General features: G+C 53.7%; 10 protein-coding genes across 10 annotated transcripts; 6 read left to right on the top strand and 4 right to left on the bottom strand.

The window, feature by feature from the left end:
- Nucleotides 1-665: 665 nt before the first annotated feature.
- On the bottom strand, nucleotides 666-1261 carry M406DRAFT_260553 (Prefoldin; the record flags this gene model as incomplete). The annotated part of the gene is made up of 3 exons (XM_040917375.1): nucleotides 666-840; nucleotides 955-1121; nucleotides 1232-1261. 3 exons carry the CDS (start codon nucleotides 1259-1261, stop codon nucleotides 666-668), a joined length of 372 nt encoding a protein of 123 aa, XP_040775874.1.
- Nucleotides 1262-2657: 1396 nt separating this feature from the next.
- M406DRAFT_259405 (alkaline phytoceramidase) lies at nucleotides 2658-3938 on the top strand (the record flags this gene model as incomplete). Its single annotated transcript, XM_040917292.1, has 4 exons — nucleotides 2658-2744; nucleotides 2837-3023; nucleotides 3163-3489; nucleotides 3598-3938. The coding sequence occupies 4 exons, from the start codon at nucleotides 2658-2660 to the stop codon at nucleotides 3936-3938; spliced, it is 942 nt and encodes a 313-aa protein (XP_040775873.1).
- A 3751-nt stretch (nucleotides 3939-7689) lies between these two features.
- Nucleotides 7690-7899, top strand: M406DRAFT_322793 (uncharacterized protein; the record flags this gene model as incomplete). The annotated part of the gene is made up of 1 exon (XM_040919692.1): nucleotides 7690-7899. One exon carries the CDS (start codon nucleotides 7690-7692, stop codon nucleotides 7897-7899), a length of 210 nt encoding a protein of 69 aa, XP_040775872.1.
- A 122-nt stretch (nucleotides 7900-8021) lies between these two features.
- On the bottom strand, nucleotides 8022-9755 carry M406DRAFT_98306 (uncharacterized protein). Its single transcript, XM_040926397.1, has 8 exons — nucleotides 9387-9755; nucleotides 9288-9313; nucleotides 9070-9198; nucleotides 8900-9002; nucleotides 8725-8816; nucleotides 8435-8672; nucleotides 8253-8347; nucleotides 8022-8168 (listed from the first exon to the last, which is right to left on the bottom strand). The coding sequence occupies exons 1-8, from the start codon at nucleotides 9436-9438 to the stop codon at nucleotides 8118-8120; spliced, it is 786 nt and encodes a 261-aa protein (XP_040775871.1). The 5' UTR covers nucleotides 9439-9755; the 3' UTR covers nucleotides 8022-8117.
- A 68-nt stretch (nucleotides 9756-9823) lies between these two features.
- On the top strand, nucleotides 9824-10006 carry M406DRAFT_244362 (uncharacterized protein; the record flags this gene model as incomplete). Its single annotated transcript, XM_040916257.1, has 1 exon — nucleotides 9824-10006. A coding segment is annotated over one exon (183 nt), but the record flags the coding sequence as incomplete, so codon positions are not given.
- A 208-nt stretch (nucleotides 10007-10214) lies between these two features.
- Nucleotides 10215-11919, top strand: M406DRAFT_258501 (WD40 repeat-like protein; the record flags this gene model as incomplete). Its single annotated transcript, XM_040917236.1, has 4 exons — nucleotides 10215-11116; nucleotides 11194-11294; nucleotides 11364-11611; nucleotides 11695-11919. 4 exons carry the CDS (start codon nucleotides 10215-10217, stop codon nucleotides 11917-11919), a joined length of 1476 nt encoding a protein of 491 aa, XP_040775869.1.
- A 70-nt stretch (nucleotides 11920-11989) lies between these two features.
- M406DRAFT_259792 (P-loop containing nucleoside triphosphate hydrolase protein) lies at nucleotides 11990-14170 on the bottom strand (the record flags this gene model as incomplete). The annotated part of the gene is made up of 3 exons (XM_040917321.1): nucleotides 11990-13394; nucleotides 13457-13905; nucleotides 13982-14170. The coding sequence occupies 3 exons, from the start codon at nucleotides 14168-14170 to the stop codon at nucleotides 11990-11992; spliced, it is 2043 nt and encodes a 680-aa protein (XP_040775868.1).
- Nucleotides 14171-15743: 1573 nt separating this feature from the next.
- M406DRAFT_70580 (uncharacterized protein) lies at nucleotides 15744-17540 on the top strand (the record flags this gene model as incomplete). Its single annotated transcript, XM_040925359.1, has 3 exons — nucleotides 15744-15899; nucleotides 15969-16606; nucleotides 16670-17540. The coding sequence occupies 3 exons, from the start codon at nucleotides 15744-15746 to the stop codon at nucleotides 17538-17540; spliced, it is 1665 nt and encodes a 554-aa protein (XP_040775867.1).
- A 972-nt stretch (nucleotides 17541-18512) lies between these two features.
- Nucleotides 18513-19326, bottom strand: M406DRAFT_331223 (Prefoldin alpha subunit; the record flags this gene model as incomplete). The annotated part of the gene is made up of 5 exons (XM_040920605.1): nucleotides 18513-18559; nucleotides 18629-18746; nucleotides 18802-18911; nucleotides 19067-19225; nucleotides 19299-19326. 5 exons carry the CDS (start codon nucleotides 19324-19326, stop codon nucleotides 18513-18515), a joined length of 462 nt encoding a protein of 153 aa, XP_040775866.1.
- A 243-nt stretch (nucleotides 19327-19569) lies between these two features.
- Nucleotides 19570-20507, top strand: M406DRAFT_292138 (uncharacterized protein; the record flags this gene model as incomplete). Its single annotated transcript, XM_040919016.1, has 2 exons — nucleotides 19570-19901; nucleotides 20006-20507. The coding sequence occupies exons 1-2, from the start codon at nucleotides 19642-19644 to the stop codon at nucleotides 20505-20507; spliced, it is 762 nt and encodes a 253-aa protein (XP_040775865.1). The 5' UTR covers nucleotides 19570-19641.
- Nucleotides 20508-20937: the final 430 nt, after the last annotated feature.

Here is a 20937-nt window from a genome sequence, read left to right as displayed (position 1 = left end):
CAAGGTATCGTATCGAAATTGACTTGGCTGGTTTTGCTGCACCCAAACTCAACCAGGCCACCACTCTTCAAGGATATGGCCTCTTCTCGATGTAGCATTCTGACTCGTTACCAACGGGGCCAATGGGCCCGCATACTCACGCCTTAGGAGCACCAGGGATGTCCAGCGCGCTTCGCGGCTTCGAAGGAGAGGCGCGATATATTGGCGCCGGCGGCTGGCAAAACAAGACTGATAATTTTACTCTGTTGGGTGAGACGACCTTTTATGAACATGTCCGACGCTTAGTGTTGTGAATCTGAAAGCTTGCGCTGGGTGAATTCTCAAATTGTGGTCATTATTTGGTGCGCCATGGCGACGGCCATTGCTGAACGCCGCAGCCTAGCGTTCCAAACAGCAATCCCCCAGAGGCTGCTGGGCAGGCGCTGTTCTCCGGTCTCCATTCGATCCTCTTTCTAAACCTCCATCGTAGTCCGTCTTGGCCCATCCAGAGAGGCCGGGACATCTTTTTGACAGCTAGCTTGATAGCTCACGGGTAGGCTCTGACATCTTGCAGCCTTGTGCATGTTGTGTGTGGGTGTGTGGGTGTGGGTGTGGGTGACGAGGCCTGCAAGGGAACCCGTGAGTGAGGGCCCTGCGTGACAAGGGGGTCGGGCATAGGCATGCTCTCAAGAGCCACCTGTGCTGCCGCGCTTGAGAATCGCCTCGATGTGATCCTGACTGTTCTTGGCAGTAGTATCCAGGTAGTGAATCTTCTTGTTCAGACTCTCGACGTCGGCCTCAAGCTGCTTCATCTGCGACTGCAGCTTACTCTTCATGTCTGGCACAGGTGCTGACACAAACCTGAAGTGGGAGGAGGGACACACCGGAGCTGTCAGCCCAAGATATCTGAGCCCGCAATAGCACGGTAGGAGAAAGGGAGGGGGTGGGGCATAGGGCCAGCAGTCAGTCACTCACATCTTGCCGACGCCCTCATAGACAGGTGTCTCGGGGCTTAGTGAGGAGATCTCGCTGAGGGTCAGCTGGGTGAGGCGCATCTCGCGCTGCTTGGACGCCATCTGTGAGCGGCCGAGAGCAAGCTCCTGCTGGGTCCTAAGGGCCTGTGTCTGGATCTCGCCGTACAGCTAGCATTCAATGTCAGCATCTATCTGTCCTGTGTATGCCAGCTTCAGTTCAGCGCGAAGACTGCCTCTGTGCAGCTCCCCTCAGTGTCCCCCCCCCCCCTCTCTCTCACCTTTTGCAGTGCTTCTTGTGATAGCGACATGATGGGTAAGTTTCCGTGACCGGATTGGGCAGGCTCGTCACCTGATGCTCAAATTTTGAGTGGATGTATTTGGACGGGATAGCACTGGAAGGCTTGTGTTGATGGTTGAATTCCAACTGGTCGCGCAGCAGCAAAAAGGCCAGGGGCGGGAGCTCGGCAGGCTGCAATAGACGCCACGAAAATTGCTGAACCTGGGGAAGGCTCTCCCGCAGCGGGCCGTGGTCAGGGTTCGGTGTTGCCCCTTCCCAACCATAACACAACAGGTCACCCTCTCAACACCATGTTTCTTTCGTTTATTCTCATTGTTTCTCTTTATCTTCCAAGTTACTAAACATAGACAGGGAAGACTCCCACTCTCAACAGTACAGACAAAACACAGTATCCTGCTTTGCTTTTCCTGCAAAAGTCCTTGGGCAGCGTGCTGGAAGACTAATCTCAAGCTGAGTACTTCCGAAGTACGAGCTTTAGTACAAAACTCAGGTACGTACATGGTAGCAATACACTGGGGGCCGCTGCGTAACAACTTAAAGTGGCGTCAGGTAACAATAATCCCTATCTGAGTTATTTGTTCAAATAAAGACAATAAATAGAGCTGCACGCTCATACAAGACACGTACTCCCTCCACCGAAAAGGCTGGATTTCAAAAACATTACCTATGGCTTATCACGGCTGTCTTATACCAACTCTAACTCTATTCTTTGAAAGGGAGAAAAGAAGAAATAAGAATACAGAAGAGGAGAAAAGAAAAACAAAGGTGGTAGTACAGTAAAGATGCAGGATGACATGATTTGCTACATTGTGGCGTTGCCTTCGTTACTGACAATCTCACCCTAGCACCGCTGCCTCTTAAGAAACATGTAATGTAAGTACCTAGGCCCTATCTCAAGAGTTGCGTACCACGTGCTTAGGTACTCTGGCAGTACTTAGGAGCGTGGATTCATGTACATGTGACCGGGTCTGGGAGGGGCTGGCTCGCCCTTCGGCTATAACCTGCACACCCTGAACGAAATGCTGGCCAATTCCAACCAAACCTTTTGTCAACTTTTCTCGTCGCAATTATTGCTTAGATGAATTGTATGATTTACCCTGCCTCTTTTCTCGCAGTGTATCCTATCATTGGGCATCTCTGAGCCTGACGTCTTCCTCTCTCTTCCTTGCTTGACCGCGCGGGAGGTCTTTTTAGGCTTGGCCCCGCCCCCCTTCCCTGAGCTGATCTTCGCTGGCTTTTGGAATCCCACGCCATAAGGACGAGGGCATGCCATTGTACAGCACAGCGGACATCCCTACTGCGACAGTACACAGAGATCTCTAGTATACATTCTCTAGTCAATCTCGAGCGTACTAGCTTCAACAACATCTTATGTTTTCGGGCTCGTTGTGACCGTCACCGCCAGCATGTCTCTGGCCTTCCAATGGCCCTACCGGGAATCTAGGGACGGCATCTGGGGCACACAGACAAGCACCCTGAACTGGTGTGAAGAGGTACGTGGGATAAATGGGGGCATTCACTCTTCATGCCCAACATCTAGTCTTGTCGACTTGCGAGAATCCTGGGCTGAGCTGAGATTTTGCAGGACTATAATGTGACGCCATACATTGCAGAGTTCTTCAACACCTCGACCAATTTGATCTTCCTCTACCTGGGTGTTATGGGCATTCGAGAGTGTCTGCGCCATGGCCACGGTCTGGTCTTTGTCTTTTCTTTCCTGGGCTACGTTGTCGTTGGCTTGGGATCGATGGCTTTCCATGCCACCCTCAAATGTACGTGTGTGTGTGTGTGTGTGTGTGTGTGCGGGTTTCCTCCCTGGTCCTGCCCGGGTTCCAGCAGACATCATGTCTGATCCACTCACCAGACTATTCCCGTGCACCACCACCCTTTGGCTAACCAAACGCCGAGCAGACTCAATGCAGCTTGCTGATGAGCTGCCGATGATCTACACCACCTGCATTGTGGCTTACGCAACATTTTCCTACTCGCGGCCCAGGCATACCCAGGTGCTCGTGGCTCTTGGGCTTCTCGCTCTGGCTTCCTGGATCACCATCTACTACCTCTCGTCGCAGGACCCGGTGTTTCACCAGGTTGCCTACGCTGCGTTGATGCTCGCCTTGGTCTTTCGGGCCATGTTCGATATGGAAGCAACACTTCGGCCAGCACTCAGGAAGCGATGCGAAACGCCAGCCGAGGCCGACGAGATCTTGAGGCAAATGTGGAAAATGGCCTTCACAGGTACAGAGCCTATCCCTTAAAACTCTTCTTCCTCCTCCTTCCGAGAGACTCATCACACACATACCTGCTATCTGCACTGCGGCGATTTTGCTGACTCGGTACAATTAGGCATCGTGCTGTTCTTGGTAGGATTTTCCATCTGGCTTCTAGACAATACATTCTGCAGACACCTGCGCGACGCTCGGAACACGATCCTGCTGCCCTGGGCGGCAGTGCTTGAGGGTCATGCCTGGTGGCACATCTTCACCGGCATTGGGACTTATTATTGCATCACATGGCGGCTTTGGCTAGAGCGGTGTCTGGACGGCGGCGAGCGGGAGTTTGTGCTGAAGTGGCCATCTCCCTTCACATCGGTCCCCAAGGCTGTCCCTCGGGCGGGCTCCATCACCAAGGTCAATGGTAACGGCTATGCCAATGCCGTTGACAATCGCCACAAGAAAACCCTCTAACTTTGGAGATCAGAATTGTTTTTTCCCGCTCTCCAATCTGTGTTGATCCCCTGTAGAACGAATAGCGTTTTCCCAGTATCGTTTCCAGATGGCAGGATACCCTACAGCTGGTTACCGAGATCATATAAAATTATTTGTTTCCAAACCTCGCGTTGATATGTACTTTAGTAACCAGTCTGTCATGAGAATGAAACAAGGACAAAGGTACTCGGCGATCCACAGAGAGAATAAGATGCTGTTTTGGCAGGTCGGTGAATTACACTGTGGGCAGGTCAGACTGCAGTTATCTCTTTCTCTTCGCTCAATTAGACTGCATGCAAGATGGGGAACACACACGTGAAAGCCGCGCAATCAATTCCTTCATCAATCCCCTGCCTCTCCCGAAACAATGGGGCCATGCAACCAAACAGGATCCACACGTATAATATCCAGGCTGGTGGTGGGTGGTGGGAGGTATGGCATAGGGCTAAAAGAAGCTTGGCCATTCTTAGGCGCATATCGCGCCATAAGTAGGCCTTGACCTTGTACTATGCTAGATGCTACTGTACATAGTACATTGGAGAGGAAGACCTTTTTGTGGTCTGCAGCTGTTGTAGTGTTTCTGGTATGCTTGGTATGAGGGAATTGGTCATTGACTGGGTAGCCTAGGTAAGAGTAAGAATGAACACATTGAAGAATGTGTACTGTATTGGCCACTCCAATCAGATGCTGTGCCTGGTTGCTTTTTGTATTGGGTGGCAGTGAGTGATTGATCTGCGGTGGACTAGGATGTTAACTCAGTTCGTGTATTACTCCAAGAGCCGACCAACGTCACAGCACTGCCATTTCTGTCCAAAGCTTACACACGCCAAACGACACATAGTCCAGAAATCTTGCCAGACTGTCCCAATCCTTAGCCCCGAGCAAACCACAGGAGCTCACACGAACGATTTCAAAGGGAACCATACATATCGACGAAACACAACACCATTTTTAATATAGACCTGAGAGAAATCCGGGGTGGGAAGGAGCACAAGGTGGAGAAACATCATCGCGAGTCGCAAAAGCTGGGAATAACTGGAACTTCTTTCGCGGCTCTCGAATCCTCCCTTGACTCGGAAGGCCCAATCCAGCAATGCCATCTCCTCTGCACCTGTAATTCGATACCCGTCCAAGCACTGCCGCCCCTCGGATGGGCACGACACTCACTTTCTCTCTCCCTTTCCCCCTTCTCTCTCTTCCTCTGTCTCTCGCTTCCCAAACCCCGTCTGTTAAAGAGGAGCCATGTCCGGTCAAGGTGGAGGAGGAGGGCCCAAGTCGAGATGGGGCTCCTTGCTTTCGCAAGCCGTCGCCGGCGTCGAGGCCAAGCTGGATACCATCCTCGCTGAGGAGGACCAGCCCAAGCCGAGCCCTAGCCCTGCGCCCTCACAGCAGGCCAAGAGCCCAACCACAGGTGCGTCTCTCTACCCGCCCCGTCTACCTGCCTTACACGCCCCGTTTGCTGACAGTGGCCCCTACTTTGGAATCGAATAGCACCCCCGAGACCCGATTCTGCGAACCGAAATAGAACGAATGACCGGCTGCAAGAGAGGCTCGCGAGGGCCGTGGCTGCGAAACAGGTCACTCTGAAGTCGGAAAACCCCTCCACCAGGGTGACGCCAACCGCGAGTCCACGGCAGAGCATAGACGTCCCGACCAGGAACTCGATAGAGAACGCAGCGGGCGTGGCATTACCAGCAAGCCCGAAGGTGCTGCCGTCACCGCGGGCCTCGTTGGATGCCGTGGGCCGAAGTTCGATTGAGACCAAGGCAGCCTCAGACACGAGCAAGGATGGGGTCTTGGATGTGTCTGCTGCCCCCATACAGGCTGAAACGACAGAAGCGCTGGCTAAGAATACGAACGGCGAGGCGGAGACAGAGCCCTCGAGCGCCGATGTCCCGGCTAGCGCGGTCGTGGTGTTACAAGAGGACCGGATAAAACAATTAGAGAAGGCGCTGGAGGAGATGGCTCTGCAGCAGCAAGAGGAGACACACAACTATGTCGAGCAGATTGATGCGCTGCAGGCAAAGCTGCAATACCTGGCGCGGGAGGCCACCGAACGGGCCAGAAAGGAGGCCAAGGAGGCACCTGCCGGCAGCATGGAGAAGAAGCTGGCAGAGAAGGACCAGCAGATCGCCGGGCTCATGGAGGAGGGGAAGAACTTGGCAAGCACAGAACAAAAGCTCCGCGCGATTATAAAAACCCTGCGGTCCAAGATCGGCGAGAACGAGAAGGAGATTAATAAGGTCAAGACCTCCAAGGGCAAGGCCGAGCAGGAGCTGGAAGCCACGCGCAGGAAGGCACGGCGGGCTGACGACCTGGAGAAGTACCAGGAGGAGCTGCACAGGCGGATTGGTCAGTCGCAGAAGGAGATCGACTCCCTCAAGTCCGAAGGGTCAAGCAAAGACAGGAGCGTTGCGGATCTCAAGGCCCAGCTACAGAAGGCTGCCGAGCAAGCGGAAGCCCTGACGGCCAAGGTGAACGAGGAGGCTCTGGTCAAGGAAAAGCAGCGTGCTCGGGAGCTCGAAGACGAGGTCTCCGAGCTCAAGGTTGAAAAGGAGCTCGCGGCAGACCGCGGCAGGGCAAGAGAGAACGAGCTCAAGGAGAAGGCAGAGCGAGCTGCAGAGCGGTCTCGTGCCGTTGAGGTCGAGCTCAAGGCCGAGCTGCAGGTCATGGAGAGCAAACTCGAGTCTATGAGGGTCATGGCGGAAGAAGTCTCCTCAGGGGCGATGGGCGATTCCCAGGCGAAACTACTACGACAGGTCGAGACTCTTCAGACACAGTATGCGATCGCGACGGAAAACTGGCAGGGCATCGAGAGCACACTACTCGGTAGGATTGCGAATCTAGAGAAGGAGAGGGATGAGGCGCAGCATCGGGAGTCGGAGATGAGGAAGAAGGCTCGTGAAGCTGTGAGTTTGTCCCAAGGTACCTGCACCTCAGTGCTATGATGATGCTAATCATTAATGGTCTATTCTCTTAGGCCCTCCGCGCAAGACATCGGGAAGAAGAATTAGAAGATGCAAAGACTCAGATACCCACCATACAGGAAGACGTGAAGGCGCATCAGTCTGAAATAGAGGCGCTCAAGAAGCGATCAGAAGAAGCGGAAGCTGCCCTGGCCGAGGCCAAGGCAGAGCTGGAGAAGCACAGGACGGCCGTGGCAGAAGAGAAGGCGACAGCCGCAGCACGAGAGCAGCAAGACCGTCCAGGACCGTGGATAGAGACCGGCCCATCTCAACTGTACAGATCCAGCAGCAGGCCCGAATCACCCTCGGCATCTATGCCGTCACGCAGCTTTAGCACCGAACTTCTCGGGTACGGTACGCTATCGAGCAAGCTGCGCAAGCACTCGGCACCTTCAAGCAATGGCGATCCTGTGGAACGATATACTGCACGCAGACCATCGGTCCAGCCCGCCAGCCGACCGTCTCTGCACAACGTAAACTCCCACCAGCTGCCTCCAATACTCAGCCCCACCATCGAGGCACTCCCGTCCGTCCCCTCCATACACCCACTGGAACGGAGCGACACGTACGATAGCATCGAGACGACCTCGTCGCCCCAGCAGATCGCGCAAGACATGGTTTCTGTCTCGACCGTCGGCGCAGGCCCCTCTGTGCAGCTTGTTGAGAAGCTGAGCGCAGCGATCCGGCGGCTGGAGACCGAGAAGGTCACCACGAAAGAAGAGCTCGCGCGAATCTCGGCGCAGCGTGACGAGGCGCGCGCAGAGATGGTGAGCCTCATGCGCGAGGTCGAGAAGGGCCGGCAGGCGGGCGAGGAGGTCGCTAGGCTGCAGGCTGAGGTTGCCGAGGTCAGCGAGAGGTACGAGACGACGCTAGAGCTGCTGGGCGAGAAGAGCGAGCTGGTGGATGAGCTCAAGGCAGATGTGCAGGATGTCAAGGCCATGTACAGAGATTTGGTGGAGAGGACAATCAAATGAGATACTGAAACGCCACGACAAAAGGTGGGTAGGCAGAACAGAGCATGGCAGGTCCTTTTTCTCTCTTTTTTTTTTTTTTTTCTTTAATGAAAAAATCTTCTAAGGTTATCGGCAGCCGGAGTCTAGGAATTTTGATGTTGATGGGTTTATACAGTTATATGGAAGCTGCTTGACATCGCCTCGTCATAAGAGGCGCGCTCAAGACTTTTTGATTTATTTCACAGCTCTATGCCCTCATTCTCGGCCATTCTCTCGATGTATTGCTTAATCTGTGCTTGGTCAGCCATGGCCATCAAGTAGAGACACCACCACCACCACTTTATACACCAGGCAGACACCCATTCAGAACTCACCTCCTTGGCCGGTGCCAGATCCAACGCCAAATGACCATCCACATCCTTCTTGTCCGTCTCGGCACCAGCCTTGAGCAGAGCAACTGCCGTATCACCTATTTTCATGATTAGTTTTCCCACTTAATCAGCCTTCCCTCACATTCCAAAAATCAAAGGCTTTGATCCCCAGTAGCTACACTCACCATGGCCCTCGGCAATGGCATGATGCAGCGCCGTCTGCCCATCCTGGTCCGTCGCGTTCAGGGGGCTCTTGTGCTTGAGCAGCAGGTTGACCATGGGCACGGAGCCGACCGCCGCGGCTCGGTGGAGGGCGTACTGGCCGCGCCGGTCGCGGACTCTTGCGGAGGCGGGGGGCTGGTTGTCGAAGAGGCGGCGGGCGATGTCTATGGCGTTCTTGGAGGCTACGAAGTGGACAACTGTCTGTGGGAGGAGAGTGGGTCAGGATGATTTTGATTGTAGCAGATGGTCGGACAGGGTAGGATCTTTGGGGAAAGGGGGTGTGATGAATAGATGTATAAGAGCTAGGTATGATGGGTGGTTGGATGGTGGGAGTGGTGAGCTTGCCTGGCCGGTGTTGTCTGGTAGGGCTGAATGTTAGCTGAACTCCTCTCCTTGTTTTTCTTTCTTTTCCAACAAAGGCAGCTCACTCTTCTCATTTGGATCAGCCCCCTTGCTCAACAGGAACTCGACGAGTCTCTCGCTGTCCTTCACGCTGGCCGCGATCATGAGCGCCGTCCAGCCCATGTCATCCTGTCCCGTTGTCTCAGTAGCAGCCCTTGTAACTTCCCCAACGAGGATAAGGGAAGTATCAACATACCTGGACATCCACATCGAAGCCCTTCTCCTCGGCCAGCAGCTGAACGATGTCCAGCTGGTTGGCTGACGCAGCCCAGTGGATGGGAAGCCTGCCGTCGTCGTCTTTCCGCTGGCTGAGCTTCGGGTCGACCTGGAAGATAACCGCGTTAATTTCGCCGTGTCCTCGTCCCTCATCTGGCACGACAGAGTGTCATGGGAACCTCAGAGTTGGGAGCTCACATTCAGCAAGGACTGGACGAGGGAAACTGTGGGGCGCCTGGTAAGCTGCTGCTTGTTGCTTGCTGCTACTGCTGCAGTCCATGGATGGAGGAGACTCACGTTTTCCTTCCCTACAGGCGGCGTGGATCGCATACTTCGACTGATCGTCCATCTCACAAATAATTCTTGAGATGTGTTGTGAGAAACCGAGGGCAAATCTCGGTTAAGGTAAAGAAGAAGAAAAACAATCGGACTGGGAGTATATGTCGAGTCTGTCTTTGGTAGTGGGTGAGGGTGGGTGAGTCCTTGTTTGTTCTAGCTTGCGTGTGTAAGTGTTGCCTTCTTGCAGCTTCGTAAGGCATACTGTATATATCATGTCACAGGTGCCACACCTTGACATTTGGTTACGCCCCGCACCACTTCACATGTAGGAAAACGTAGGCAAATAAGGAAATGACTTGTGATATATTTAGGGAAAGCATACAAAAGAGATATCAGAATAAAAAAGGAGAAAAAGAAAAAGTAAGAGTGACATACACAGATAGCAAAAAGTTGCAAAAACATACAACACCGGGTATTCGCTAATGGTCACCCACTTAACTACTAATCCGGCGGTTAGTGGCTTATTTAGGGGAGAGCAGACGGGATCCCAAGTTCTCCACTACCTATGGTCGTATGTGCTAGGAAACGGCTGTTCTAACACTATAAAGGAATTAACTCATGCTTCGTTAGATCTAAGAAATTTTGGGGAAAGACGCGACCTTCAACCAGACCGGATCACCATCTTCACAGCTCAACTTCGATTCAGCCAACCCCATTCGTCACCACTCTTCCAACCTCGTCGAACTTCGATCTTCTCCCTCTCCCTCTCCCTCTCCCTCTCCCTCTCCCTCTCCCTCTCCCTCTCCCTCCCTCCATTCAATTCGACAAGAGGCAGACCTACGAAAAATGGCAGCCGACGTCTCAACCACCCTCGAGTCTCTCATCTCCAAAAATGCCAAAGCTACCAAGCTCGTCTACGCCGACACGAACGGGCGCAAGCGGATACGCCTCGACCCAGCCGTCAACGTCGAGCCAGAGGCTGACAAGGACGCGCTGTCAGTCCGTCTGCACGCCGAATACAACGATGTCCTGACCCTTCCTACCGCCCTAGCCGCCAAGCAGGCGAGCGCCGCCAGCGCGCGGAAGAAAGTCAGGAAGCCCGCCGCCACAGGAGAGGGTGCGCCGACGCCCGCCGAGGAGAACACAAGGAAGTTGATCGAGGGCATACCAGCCAAGGCGCCCGGCGGCAAACCCGGCGCCGATGGACCACAGGCTGGTGCGCTGGTACAGTTCCGCAAGCCGGCTGCGGTGCCGGGCGCGGCGGGGCGCGGGGCGCAGGATGGCGGCACGCAGACGACCAGCCTGATGCGCCTGTCGGAGGCGTTGAGTGCGCAGCCCAAGCCCGAGTGGCACAAGCCGTGGAAGCTGCACAAGGTCATCTCGGGCCATCTCGGCTGGGTGCGCAGCGTGGCGGTCGAGCCCAACAACAAGTGGTTCGTGTCGGGCAGCGGCGACAGGACCATCAAGGTGTGGGATCTGGCGTCCGGCCAGCTGCGCCTGACGCTGACGGGACACATCTCCACCGTACGCGGGCTGGCGGTCTCGCCGCGGCATCCATATCTCTTCTCGTGTGGTGAGGACAAGATGGTCAAGTGTTGGGATCTCGAGACAAACAAGGTCATCAGGCATTACCATGGCCATCTGTCGGGAGTGTACACGCTTGCGCTGCACCCTACCTTAGACGTCTTGGTGACAGGTGGTCGGGATGGTGTTGCAAGAGTATGGGACATGCGGACGAGGAGCAATATGTGAGTTTCTTTTGTTCCTTGCCCCTCGGGCCTCTGACGGTGACGCGACTTCCACTTACAATTCTTTCACAATCTAGACACGTTCTCAGCGGCCATACGCAGACCGTCAGCAGTCTCGTCTGTCAAGAAGCCGATCCGCAGGTCATCACAGGTTCTCTGGACAGTCATGTTCGGCTTTGTACGTCAACCCTCGCCTTTCCTCCTGTTACCCCTCCTCCTCACAGCTGCTGACTTTCACATTCAACAGGGGATCTGGCCGCCGGCAAGACCATGGCGACGTTGACCCATCACAAGAAGGGCGTGAGAGCTCTGGCATCTCACCCATCCGAGTTCACCTTCGCGACCGGCAGCACTTCAAGCATCAAGCAGTTCAAGTGTCCCGAGGGCGCCTTCATGCAGAACTTTGAGGGTCACAACGCCATCATCAACACCCTCTCTGTCAACAACGACAACATCCTGTTCTCAGGTGGTGATAATGGCTCCATTAGCTTCTGGGTAAGTCGAGGTTGAGAGATCCTAATATGCATTGATTTTGCTCAGGCGGCGCGCCCTGGCTGACTTGACATGATCGAAAATAGGACTGGAAAACTGGCTACCGCTACCAAGCTCAGGACACGATTGCCCAACCGGGTTCACTGGATGCTGAGAACGGTGTGTTCTGCTCCACCTTCGACCAGTCGGGTCTCCGGTTGATTTGCGGTGAGGCGGACAAGACGATCAAGATCTGGCGGCCCGACGATGACGCAACGCCCGAGTCTCACCCTATCGAATGGAAGCCAACCTTGGCGAGGAGGAAGTTTTGATCTCGCAATAGCAAATGGGGTTTTCAGGATCAATGAGATCCATTTCTTTCATATTTAAGATATAGATACCCTAAACAAGGAGGCACATCGCCTTGATATCAGGATCATCTCGGAAGGCCAATCGTACCTCTTCGTCCCCTACCGCAAGTCGAATCTTGCTCGGCCTCTCCGCCCTGTGTGCCTCCAGATTGATGATGCCAGCCCCGGTGAGGTCTACTGCTGCAGCTCCCAGGCCGGCTAACCGGGCCGCCTTTGCATCCTGTCGCGTCTTGCTCTCCCAGGCCCCATTCGTGTTGCTGCCCAGACGTGCTTTCTTCTCGAGCAGGTCCAGCGATCGATTTCCCGCAGCCAAGCGCAGGGACCGCTGCATCTCCTCCAACACATCGCCGTATGTACTCTCTGCCAGGCCGGTCCTCTGCGTTCGTGCCAGAAGCGCCGCTAGCAGTATCCTCGAGGCAAATGGCAGCGCGCGAAGATACTGCTGCAGCGGACTGCTCGTCGCCTCGTTGATTGCTCTCCGCACGGTATCGATGGTGACCCTGCCAAGGTTCTTCTTCCTTGTGGGCGTCTCGCCCTTGGCTTCCTTTTCTCTCTGCCTCTTGCTTGGCGTGACTGGATTTGTGATCGGGTCTGCAGCTTTGACTTCTGCCTCGGCCAGCTCCACGGCCCGCCTGCAGATGTCGAGCGCTCGTCGAGCATCGCCGCTCACTGCCGCGACCTTGCGGCTGGCGAATTGCACGGCATCCGGCTCAACAATGTTGTCTGGCACGCCCTCTAGGCGGGACTGGACGATCTTCATGAGCTGTTCGTGATTGTAGCCCGGGAAAGTAATCCGCGTCAGTCCCAGACGACTGCTGATCTTGTTGCTCAAGGTTCTCTCCGGCAGGTCCATGGTGTTCGCCACAGCCAGCACAATGAGCCGGCTGTGTCGCAGGCCGGGCCAGTTGAAGAAGTTGTACATGACGCCTTGGTTTTTGGTGACCAGCTGGTCTAGTTCATCCATAAGTACAACACATGGTACTCGACGGGGACTAGGGTGGCTGAACTCTCTTTCGAGGAGATCGAGAGCCTGTGCCGGGCTCACCCGTTGCCCCTTAAGCGCCTCCCACAGCTGCGAGTAAGCTTGGTGCGGGTCTGTGATCTTCATACCATTGATCTCAACAAAGATGAAGTCATCTAGCTCCTCGGATCCCACCGCCTCATCAAGTCGCGAGACGACCTCCCGGACAGTTGCAGTCTTTCCAGTTCCCGGTGTTCCAGAAATGTAAATACAAGTTCCCATGCCATCTGTGATGGCGGCCTCGAGATGCGAGTAGACAAGACTGAATTCTGACTCTCGACAGGGCAGACTGGTGGGCACTGAGGCGACGTGCAGATTGGCCCTGGCAATTTGAAACGGCGAGGATGCGTGATGACTTGGCGAGAGGACTCGAGTGGCCAAAGGTGTGTATTCCAGGTGCTTTTTTATGACGACTCTGTTCAGGACCCGTTAATCACTCTCCTCTAGGCGACAGTCTGTACAGAATCGTTTACTTACTTTCTGTGGGATGAAGGAGTTGTTGGTTTTGACTTCTTCGGTGTACTCTGGTAGCTGCGCGGCTTCCTCGGTGTCGCCAATTTTCTTGGAGTCCCCCATTCCTCATCGCCGGCTTGATCAACGTCGTCGTACAAAGCGTCAGGGGATTCTTGCCTTGAGAGTCTTGTTTTTCTCGTGGCCTTGGTTCCGCTTTTTATCAAGTTGATCAGGTCCTGGATGTCCTCTGCCCCGCGGTACACATCCTCCCATGTGAACTCATCTGTGTACGTTGCAGTCCTTGTATTACAGCCACGACGACAAACGAATGTTTTTCCGTAATCTCGCGAGTTTCGCGGGATCTTTCCTTGGGGATACAGTTTCTGGAATGCCTCGAGCGACATCACCTTCGCTTTACCATTTATAGTCTCCAGCGGGTTCGTGTCCCATGACGGCGTGATGTACAGCTCGTTCTACGAACGGCATTGTCCCGCTTGTCAGCCATGAAATATTCTACACCATCGGAGAGGGGACGGGAGCGACACTCACCGGAGTAAAATCCGTCCGTTTCTTCTTTTTGTTGCGGATCTCCCTCTCTGATGAGAACCACATGAACTCCGCAAGTTTGTCATCGTCCTCATCCTCTGAGAAATCACATATTATGCCAACCCAAGCCTCGCCAGTACCCTCTGCCTTTAACAAGACAATGTCGCCCAGGCTGCAGGCAAAGGACCCCATCCTTGCGCCAACAATGTCCTTGGCGCGCTTTCTCTTGCCAGCTGTGCCATCTTCTGGGGTTTGTGAGACTCCGTCCTCGTCTGCATAAATCCACTCCCACGGGTGATCATCAACACCAAGCTCATCATCTGAGTCGTCTCTTGTGATGCCACCAGTGGATGCAGCCTTTTTCGACCTCTTGGTGGGGCGCACCAACTTGGCTGGTGCCATATTCGCAATGTAAAAGGGTTAGGTTCACTAAGGTGGCTTGATTTGATACTTTCTGCAAGCCGCATTGGCAGTAGGCTTGCTGTGCTGTGAATAGGCTGTTTCTTTACTGTACACGTTCTTTCAATTGTCGCGTTAAAGTGGTAGGCAAAGGAGGACGCGACAGGACGCGAACCCCTGTCATCTCCACCAAATTCATGTCATGGAAGGCTATGCAACAAAAGGGGTTATCGGCTAACTCCAACATCAGCCCCTGATATGATGTCAAGGAAGGAAGGAAGTATCTGTGCTTGCACCCTGATGGTACCTCTTTTTTCTCCAAGTTGTGGATACCAAGCAAATTTCAACATGAACATGATTCTGGTGCTGCTGTTTGCTGCGTTTTACTTGTCCAGCCATATCCAGCACTGATGTGAGCCAAACCTGTGGAAGAGCCTACTCTCCAGAGCCCTGGAGTCCAACACTGCAGGTGGCCGAAGGGATGTTACAGAGGAATTTCTTTCGATCTATCCCGAACAATTAGCAGCGGAAAACCGCTGGTATCTCTGAATACTTTGGGAAAGGAATTGTCTTGACTTGCACAGCTGCTTTTCTCATAGTGTCTGTCATCAGTTCCAGTCCAGGATCTCAGATATCAGTCACTGAATCTCTGACACACCTTTTTGGCGTTTCTGCTCAATTCGCGATAATTATTCTGTGGTATAGCACAATTTTTGCGCTTACTTCCATTTACAGGTGGCAGCTTGGTGGCAGCAGCAGCCTAAAATTCTACTAAGTGCCCAGGTGTTTTGTCCAGCTCCTTCTATCTCCAAGCACTTTCCCACCCCATATCATCTGCTATCTATCAACAATACCTTTATCGGTGATCCTAGTTCTTGCATAGAACAATGCCCATCCGAGCCGCATTGTTCCTTCCATACATCGTGCAGGCACCCCTAACTCTTCAAGGACCATCCTCTCCTGAACCACACCCACCTCCACCAAAGGGAAGCCCAGCTGTGTGACCGTCTACGTGAAGGCGCTGGTCTACCAGACTGAGTGCATTCCATCACTGTGGAGTGTTTTGTCATGCTTCTATTGTACAATACAGCTTGAATCCATTCACACTTCTTGATCTTGAGGAGCTGTCGAGGCCGTATTCACCCTTGACCAGCAGCCACGTTCGATCAACTTCTTCTGTGCCCCCTTTATTTAATTTCCAGTCCATCCAGCTTTGAAAGTTGTGTGGCAAACACAATTGATCTATTTCTTCATATCCCAGAGAAACTCACTGACCCAGACTCCTCCCAAACAATATTGGGCACGAAGAAGATAGAACGCGAGCGATCTGAGGAGACATTTCCTACCATCTCCAGGATCTGTCATCATGGAGAATACCAATATGGGCTCCGGTGGCTGGCTATTCCCTTCAGAGCGTGCAGCTTTGATGAGAGGCAGCGCCGACGCGCGTTTCCAAAACGGACAGACCAACCAGGCAGTCGACTGCAAACAACACAACGGCCCTGGGCCCGCGGATGCTCTGGTAAGATATACTCCCTTCATTCACTAGCACAGGAGAGCGGTGGAGTACAATGTGCTGACAAGCCTATAGAGATTAGAATTCGCGCTGCCAGATGTGAACAGCAACCAAGGCGTAATCAACCTGTCCGACCCGATCACCAGACAAGAGCTGGAGAAGATCCGCAAGCGGTGCCATGCTTTTCTGGTCCTTGATTCCAACGCCGGGTACATAACCATCTGTTCGCGCCAAATCGAGAATATCCAGGCTGCTGTTCAGGCTCTTCGAGACCTCCTTCAGTCCATTGCGAAGGATCTCGTATGCAGGATGCTAGCCCTTGCCCACCGCTCTACCACTGCCTCGCATTCTCGAGTGTCCCTCAAGAAGATCGAGCAAGTCGTTGGCCTTGGCTTCAAGACTGGTTATCGGGGTGTCTCAAAGGACCCTGTCTCGATCGAGGACCCCGCGGATGTGAAAGAGTCAGACGTTGAGAAAGACGACAGTCTCGGTCCCTTGACAGCGAACGAGTTCTCAGAAGCCGTCCAACAGGCTGCTCTCCGCATCCGGCCTATCAGAGGTGAATTGTTTGTACGAGCCCATTTGGGAGTCTTCTGTAGCTATTCACGTGAAAACGCCAATGGCAAGGCTGTGAAGACGTACAACTCCAACAGGGACTTCCGAGAGTTCCTTAGCAAGTCTGCAGCTCGAGGCACGGCCAACGTCAGTCACAAGTAAGCATACGATAATCCTTCTGCTTGATCCAACTCATCAAAACTGAATCGAATTGATACTAGTCTCGGCGGTGCCGACCTGACTCTAAAAGTCCGCGACTACATCTGCGCAACACAGGATAAACTCAGCGTTGCAGACCAGAGATACCAAGCCCTTGATTCTCGCCTCGAACACCTCAGCGATATCAAGCCAAAGTATTGTCTTGTTTTCTTCTCCAGAGACCGCCGCATCGAGGTTGATGTCCAGTATGACACTCGTGATCCTCGTTCCCCTTACACGCCCGCTGCCCCTCGCGTCTTTGCTGAGTACCAGAAAGCTGCAGTCGTCGAGATTGCCGTCGGCTGCCCCGAAAAGATATGCGACTGGCACTTGGCCGTTGAAGCGGACATAGGCGCTCGTGGAATTCCTGAGGCATACCAAAACTTGGTCAAGGGTCTCCAATTCCCCAAGGGTCGCCCTAAGAACGACTTCGACTTTCCCGCCACTGCGGTGAGTGAGGCCCTGCTCCGGGCAGCCAAGATCGACAATGTCGCTTGTAAAGTGTCTTGGACCTTTGAATGTCGCAAGACCCCGTACTGTGTGGAAGTTGCCGTTTACCACGAGTGGAAGGACAACTCCTTGAGCCGTCACCTGTACCGCAGGCGTACTCAGCCCGCGCCAGGACAGGTTGTCCAAATCAACACGGCAAACAAAAAGTTGAAATCCACTAAGGGGTGCGGTATCACACTCTACGGCCAGGGATGGGATGACGAGATGCAGGAGTTGAATCCCGTGAGCGGCACCTTCGTTCCAGACTTCGTCCACGCTCTCGCTGGTCACCAGGACCTGGTTGATTTCTCCAGCAACTTCCTACGAGAGATGGAGTGTCTTCTTGACAACGTGGCCGCTGCTGCTTCCGGCGCTGCTGAGACTGAAGAGCTCAAGAAATCCTGATTCAATATCAAGGCTTGTGGTGCCCAGGGAACTGAGGCATAAATCAATGGACGTTATTTGCTATGATCATCACTGGAGGAATGGCTGACAAAAATGCTATGCACCTCTGGGTGACTTCAAACCGATGTGTATATGCGGTCTCCAGGACCCCAACAAATAGACACTCTTTCCTCAATAGTTTCGATCATGAATGTGATATTCAAATTGGGTGTTTCGTTACCTGTATAATTAAGTAGTCTTGTTGCGAGACCGCCGCCCTGAAAAGCTGCGCCTAAACGCAGCCTAGGATCATTAGTATACCTCTGCTGACCTTGAGGTTCTAAGCAACCTGTGAAGTCTATGCACATCGTCTTATGAGATGCAAGCAGGTGAGAAAGTCCCAAGTAGAGTTAAAAAAGTAACAGCTACGACAGAGAATCGAACAGGTGGCCTCCTACAAATTTGGGCAAAACCACCAACAGCCCAAACACATAGCAAACGCAGGAGATTCACCACCTCCTTACGCCGTAACACGTAGAGATAGAGAGAGAAAATAAAGAGGATAATGACAAAAAGAAAGAAAAAAGAAACAAAAAACAACCCCGAAGGGTACTGCCGAGCAGACTTATGGCGACTTGTGAGCAGGTTCCCCGGTACCGCGCCCGGTGAGTCGTACCAGATCCTCTGCAGCTTTCAGTGGAGGGAACTGCGGCTAGGTAGCTTGCTCAAGGCTAGTGGACTCGTTATGTGGAAAGATGAATCTTACCACTGCGCCAACAACCAACTTATTACTTTGGACTGATCACTTTTGGTTTATATGTTACCCTCTGCTGCTTCTTGCCTTGTTTAGCCCCTCTCCCCCTCCCCTCCCCCCCGCCCCTTACCCATTCAGACTTCCCCCTACCTGCTTGCCTGCAGATTCATCAGCCCATACTTCAGCAGTCCGTCCCAAGTACGCCCCTTTACCATTTCCCAAGCCAGCTCGTTACTATGTTATGATGAGGCTGGCTTGGGTGCTGCAAGAAGCTTCTGTTTCAACACTATCGTCTCAAGGTCAGCTTTTTCCAGAACAAGGTGCAAACTGTGGAAAAGGCCTCAGAAAAACCTACCTTCTTCAACAGCCCTCAGTGTATTCGTCTTGTTCTGAACAATGCCCTCAAGGTCCGCGATGTTGCTGCTCAAATCCTTGATCTTTCCCTCGTAGAATTCAGCAGCACTTTTGGTATCCTATTTCCACAGTCAGTGAGCTGTGTTGAACAGACAATCTGAGAGAATGACCAACCTTCTCCACAAAGAATCCTGTGCCAATGTCCACCAGTACACGGTCAGGTCTTGATATGTTGCCCTTGGCATAGAGTGAGTTGGTCAGGGGCACGAGGACCTCCTTCTTGTCTGTGACGGAGGTTTGATTTAGCAAGTTCGTCTGGTATTATTCTTCCAAACAAGGCTTGCTTAGGTCTTCTGGGCACATGGCTCAATTTGCTGAACCCATCTGAACCCAGTTCCCCTCCCCCGGGTCTTTCCCCCAGTCCAAAGTGTTTCCTCACCTGATGTGGCACCCTGTGTCTTGACACACCGCAGGCAGTCCCTGAACTTGATCTGGGCAGCTTGTAGCTGTGCAAAGGAGGTTGTCAGGTGGTCCACCTCCTCATCCAGCTGCTTCTTGACAGCTGTGAGCTGCTGGGCGCTCAGGCTGTCGAGGCTCACTGTCGGTGGCAATTGGTCAGCTTGGAATACTCTATTGATTCTCAAGAATAACATATGAGAGAGACAACATACCACCTTGTTGTTGTGATCCTCCTGACATCTTGAACAAATGGCGCCCAGTATTTTTCTGGTTCTTACTTTGGGCAGTGTGAGAGGAGTGTTCAGGGCCTGTGAATACCCTGTAGCATGGAGGGCCCCTCATCACTGTGGCCCACCAGAAGCTCAGCAGAGCAGGGTTGGGCCAGGGTTGATAAGATAACAACAGCAACCAACCGTCATGCCCTGGCACCTTTATTCTCCTGCTCTCAAACCCTATCTTCGTCTCAAACTAAGTGCTCATCTCTCTGTCTCTCTCACGCTCTTTTAAGGCAGATCACCCTGGAAGGAAGAATAGAACTTGTCGTTGTTTTGAAAAATGGACAGATATGAGGACATCTACTCCAACACACCCCCTGCGCCCCCACCAAAGCCGGGCAGCCACGAAGTCTCTCGCATAGGCACACCGACAACGGTCAACTCCCCTCGACCAGCGCCGCCATTGCAAGACTATCACCAACACTCCGATCTCCCCGAAGCAGCGAGCCTGACGGCAGCACAACAGGCGCAGATCTCACATCCGCAGGCAATCCCGGACCCGGGAGAACAGTGGCTGCCCGGGTTCCTAGAGGGCAAATCGTACGCCTCTCCCATCACATTCTCCCCCCCGCCTGCTCCCACGGTGTATTACAATGAGACTGACAGCTGCCGCCTGCTTTCACCGCGGCCCAATGATGAAACAGAAAACAAGACCTCGCCGAGATCCTCTCCACCCCGACCCTCCTATCCGGTCTCGTCCACGCCCCCTCCACCGCCCACGCGTCCACCCAGTCCAGCACCGAGGCCCTGTCCACCTCCCTCGCCGAGAACGTCGACCTGGCCACGCACCTCCTCGAGCTCGAGTCCCGGCTCGCACACTCCCGCGCCTCCGCACAGGCCCTCCTGCTGTCGGCGCACGCGCTCGAGAGGCAGTGGCGCGCCAAGCAAGGGGAGATGGACCACGCGCTGGGGCCCTTTGCGCCCGCGAGCCTGTACCAGCGGCTGTCGGGGGGCCTGGCGGAGCAGGAAGGGGTGTGTGTTGCGCTGGAGGAGAGCTTTCTGGAGGGTGAAGGGGAGGGCGGGCAGGCTACGGAGCGGGAGACGTTGGAGTGGGTGAGGAGGTATCGGGACGCCAGGAGGGGGTATTATCTGCGCAAAGAGAGGAAGGAGAGATGGGATGAGGGACGGGTTGGGGGTTGGAGATGAAAGAGCGGAGGAGAGAGACAGGATTGGGGGGGGGGGGGGGGAATGGCGCCTGGCTTTTTGGCTGGCAGCTGTCTCGCATCTCGGAAGCTCTACGACATTTTACGACGACGACAGACGATGAGGAGCCGCCTTTTTGGGCCAAGCTGCAAGTGAAACGATCGAGATTTAAAGTCTGGTTGAGATACCCATGAAGCCTTTGTTATAGGCATGGCATATCGTGTACAATCAGAGCGTGGCAAGTCATCAAGAGAGGGAGCCTGGGAACTTGACAAATAAGCTAGACCTCATGCTAGGTCCGTGGAGGACCAACCGTCTTGGTATTGAAGAAGCTTCCCGCAGCCGGGAGCAGGTATCTAAATGCTCTGTCCTGTACACAAAAAGAAGAATACTGACTGGCCTCAAGTGGCCAGTGCAGCGCTGTCTAGCAGGA

This window comes from Cryphonectria parasitica (assembly GCF_011745365.1).
Source record: "Cryphonectria parasitica EP155 unplaced genomic scaffold M406scaffold_5, whole genome shotgun sequence".
Taxonomy (NCBI): domain Eukaryota; kingdom Fungi; phylum Ascomycota; class Sordariomycetes; order Diaporthales; family Cryphonectriaceae; genus Cryphonectria; species Cryphonectria parasitica.
Note: the sequence above shows the minus strand (reverse complement) of the source record. Positions and strands in the feature narration are given on the sequence as shown.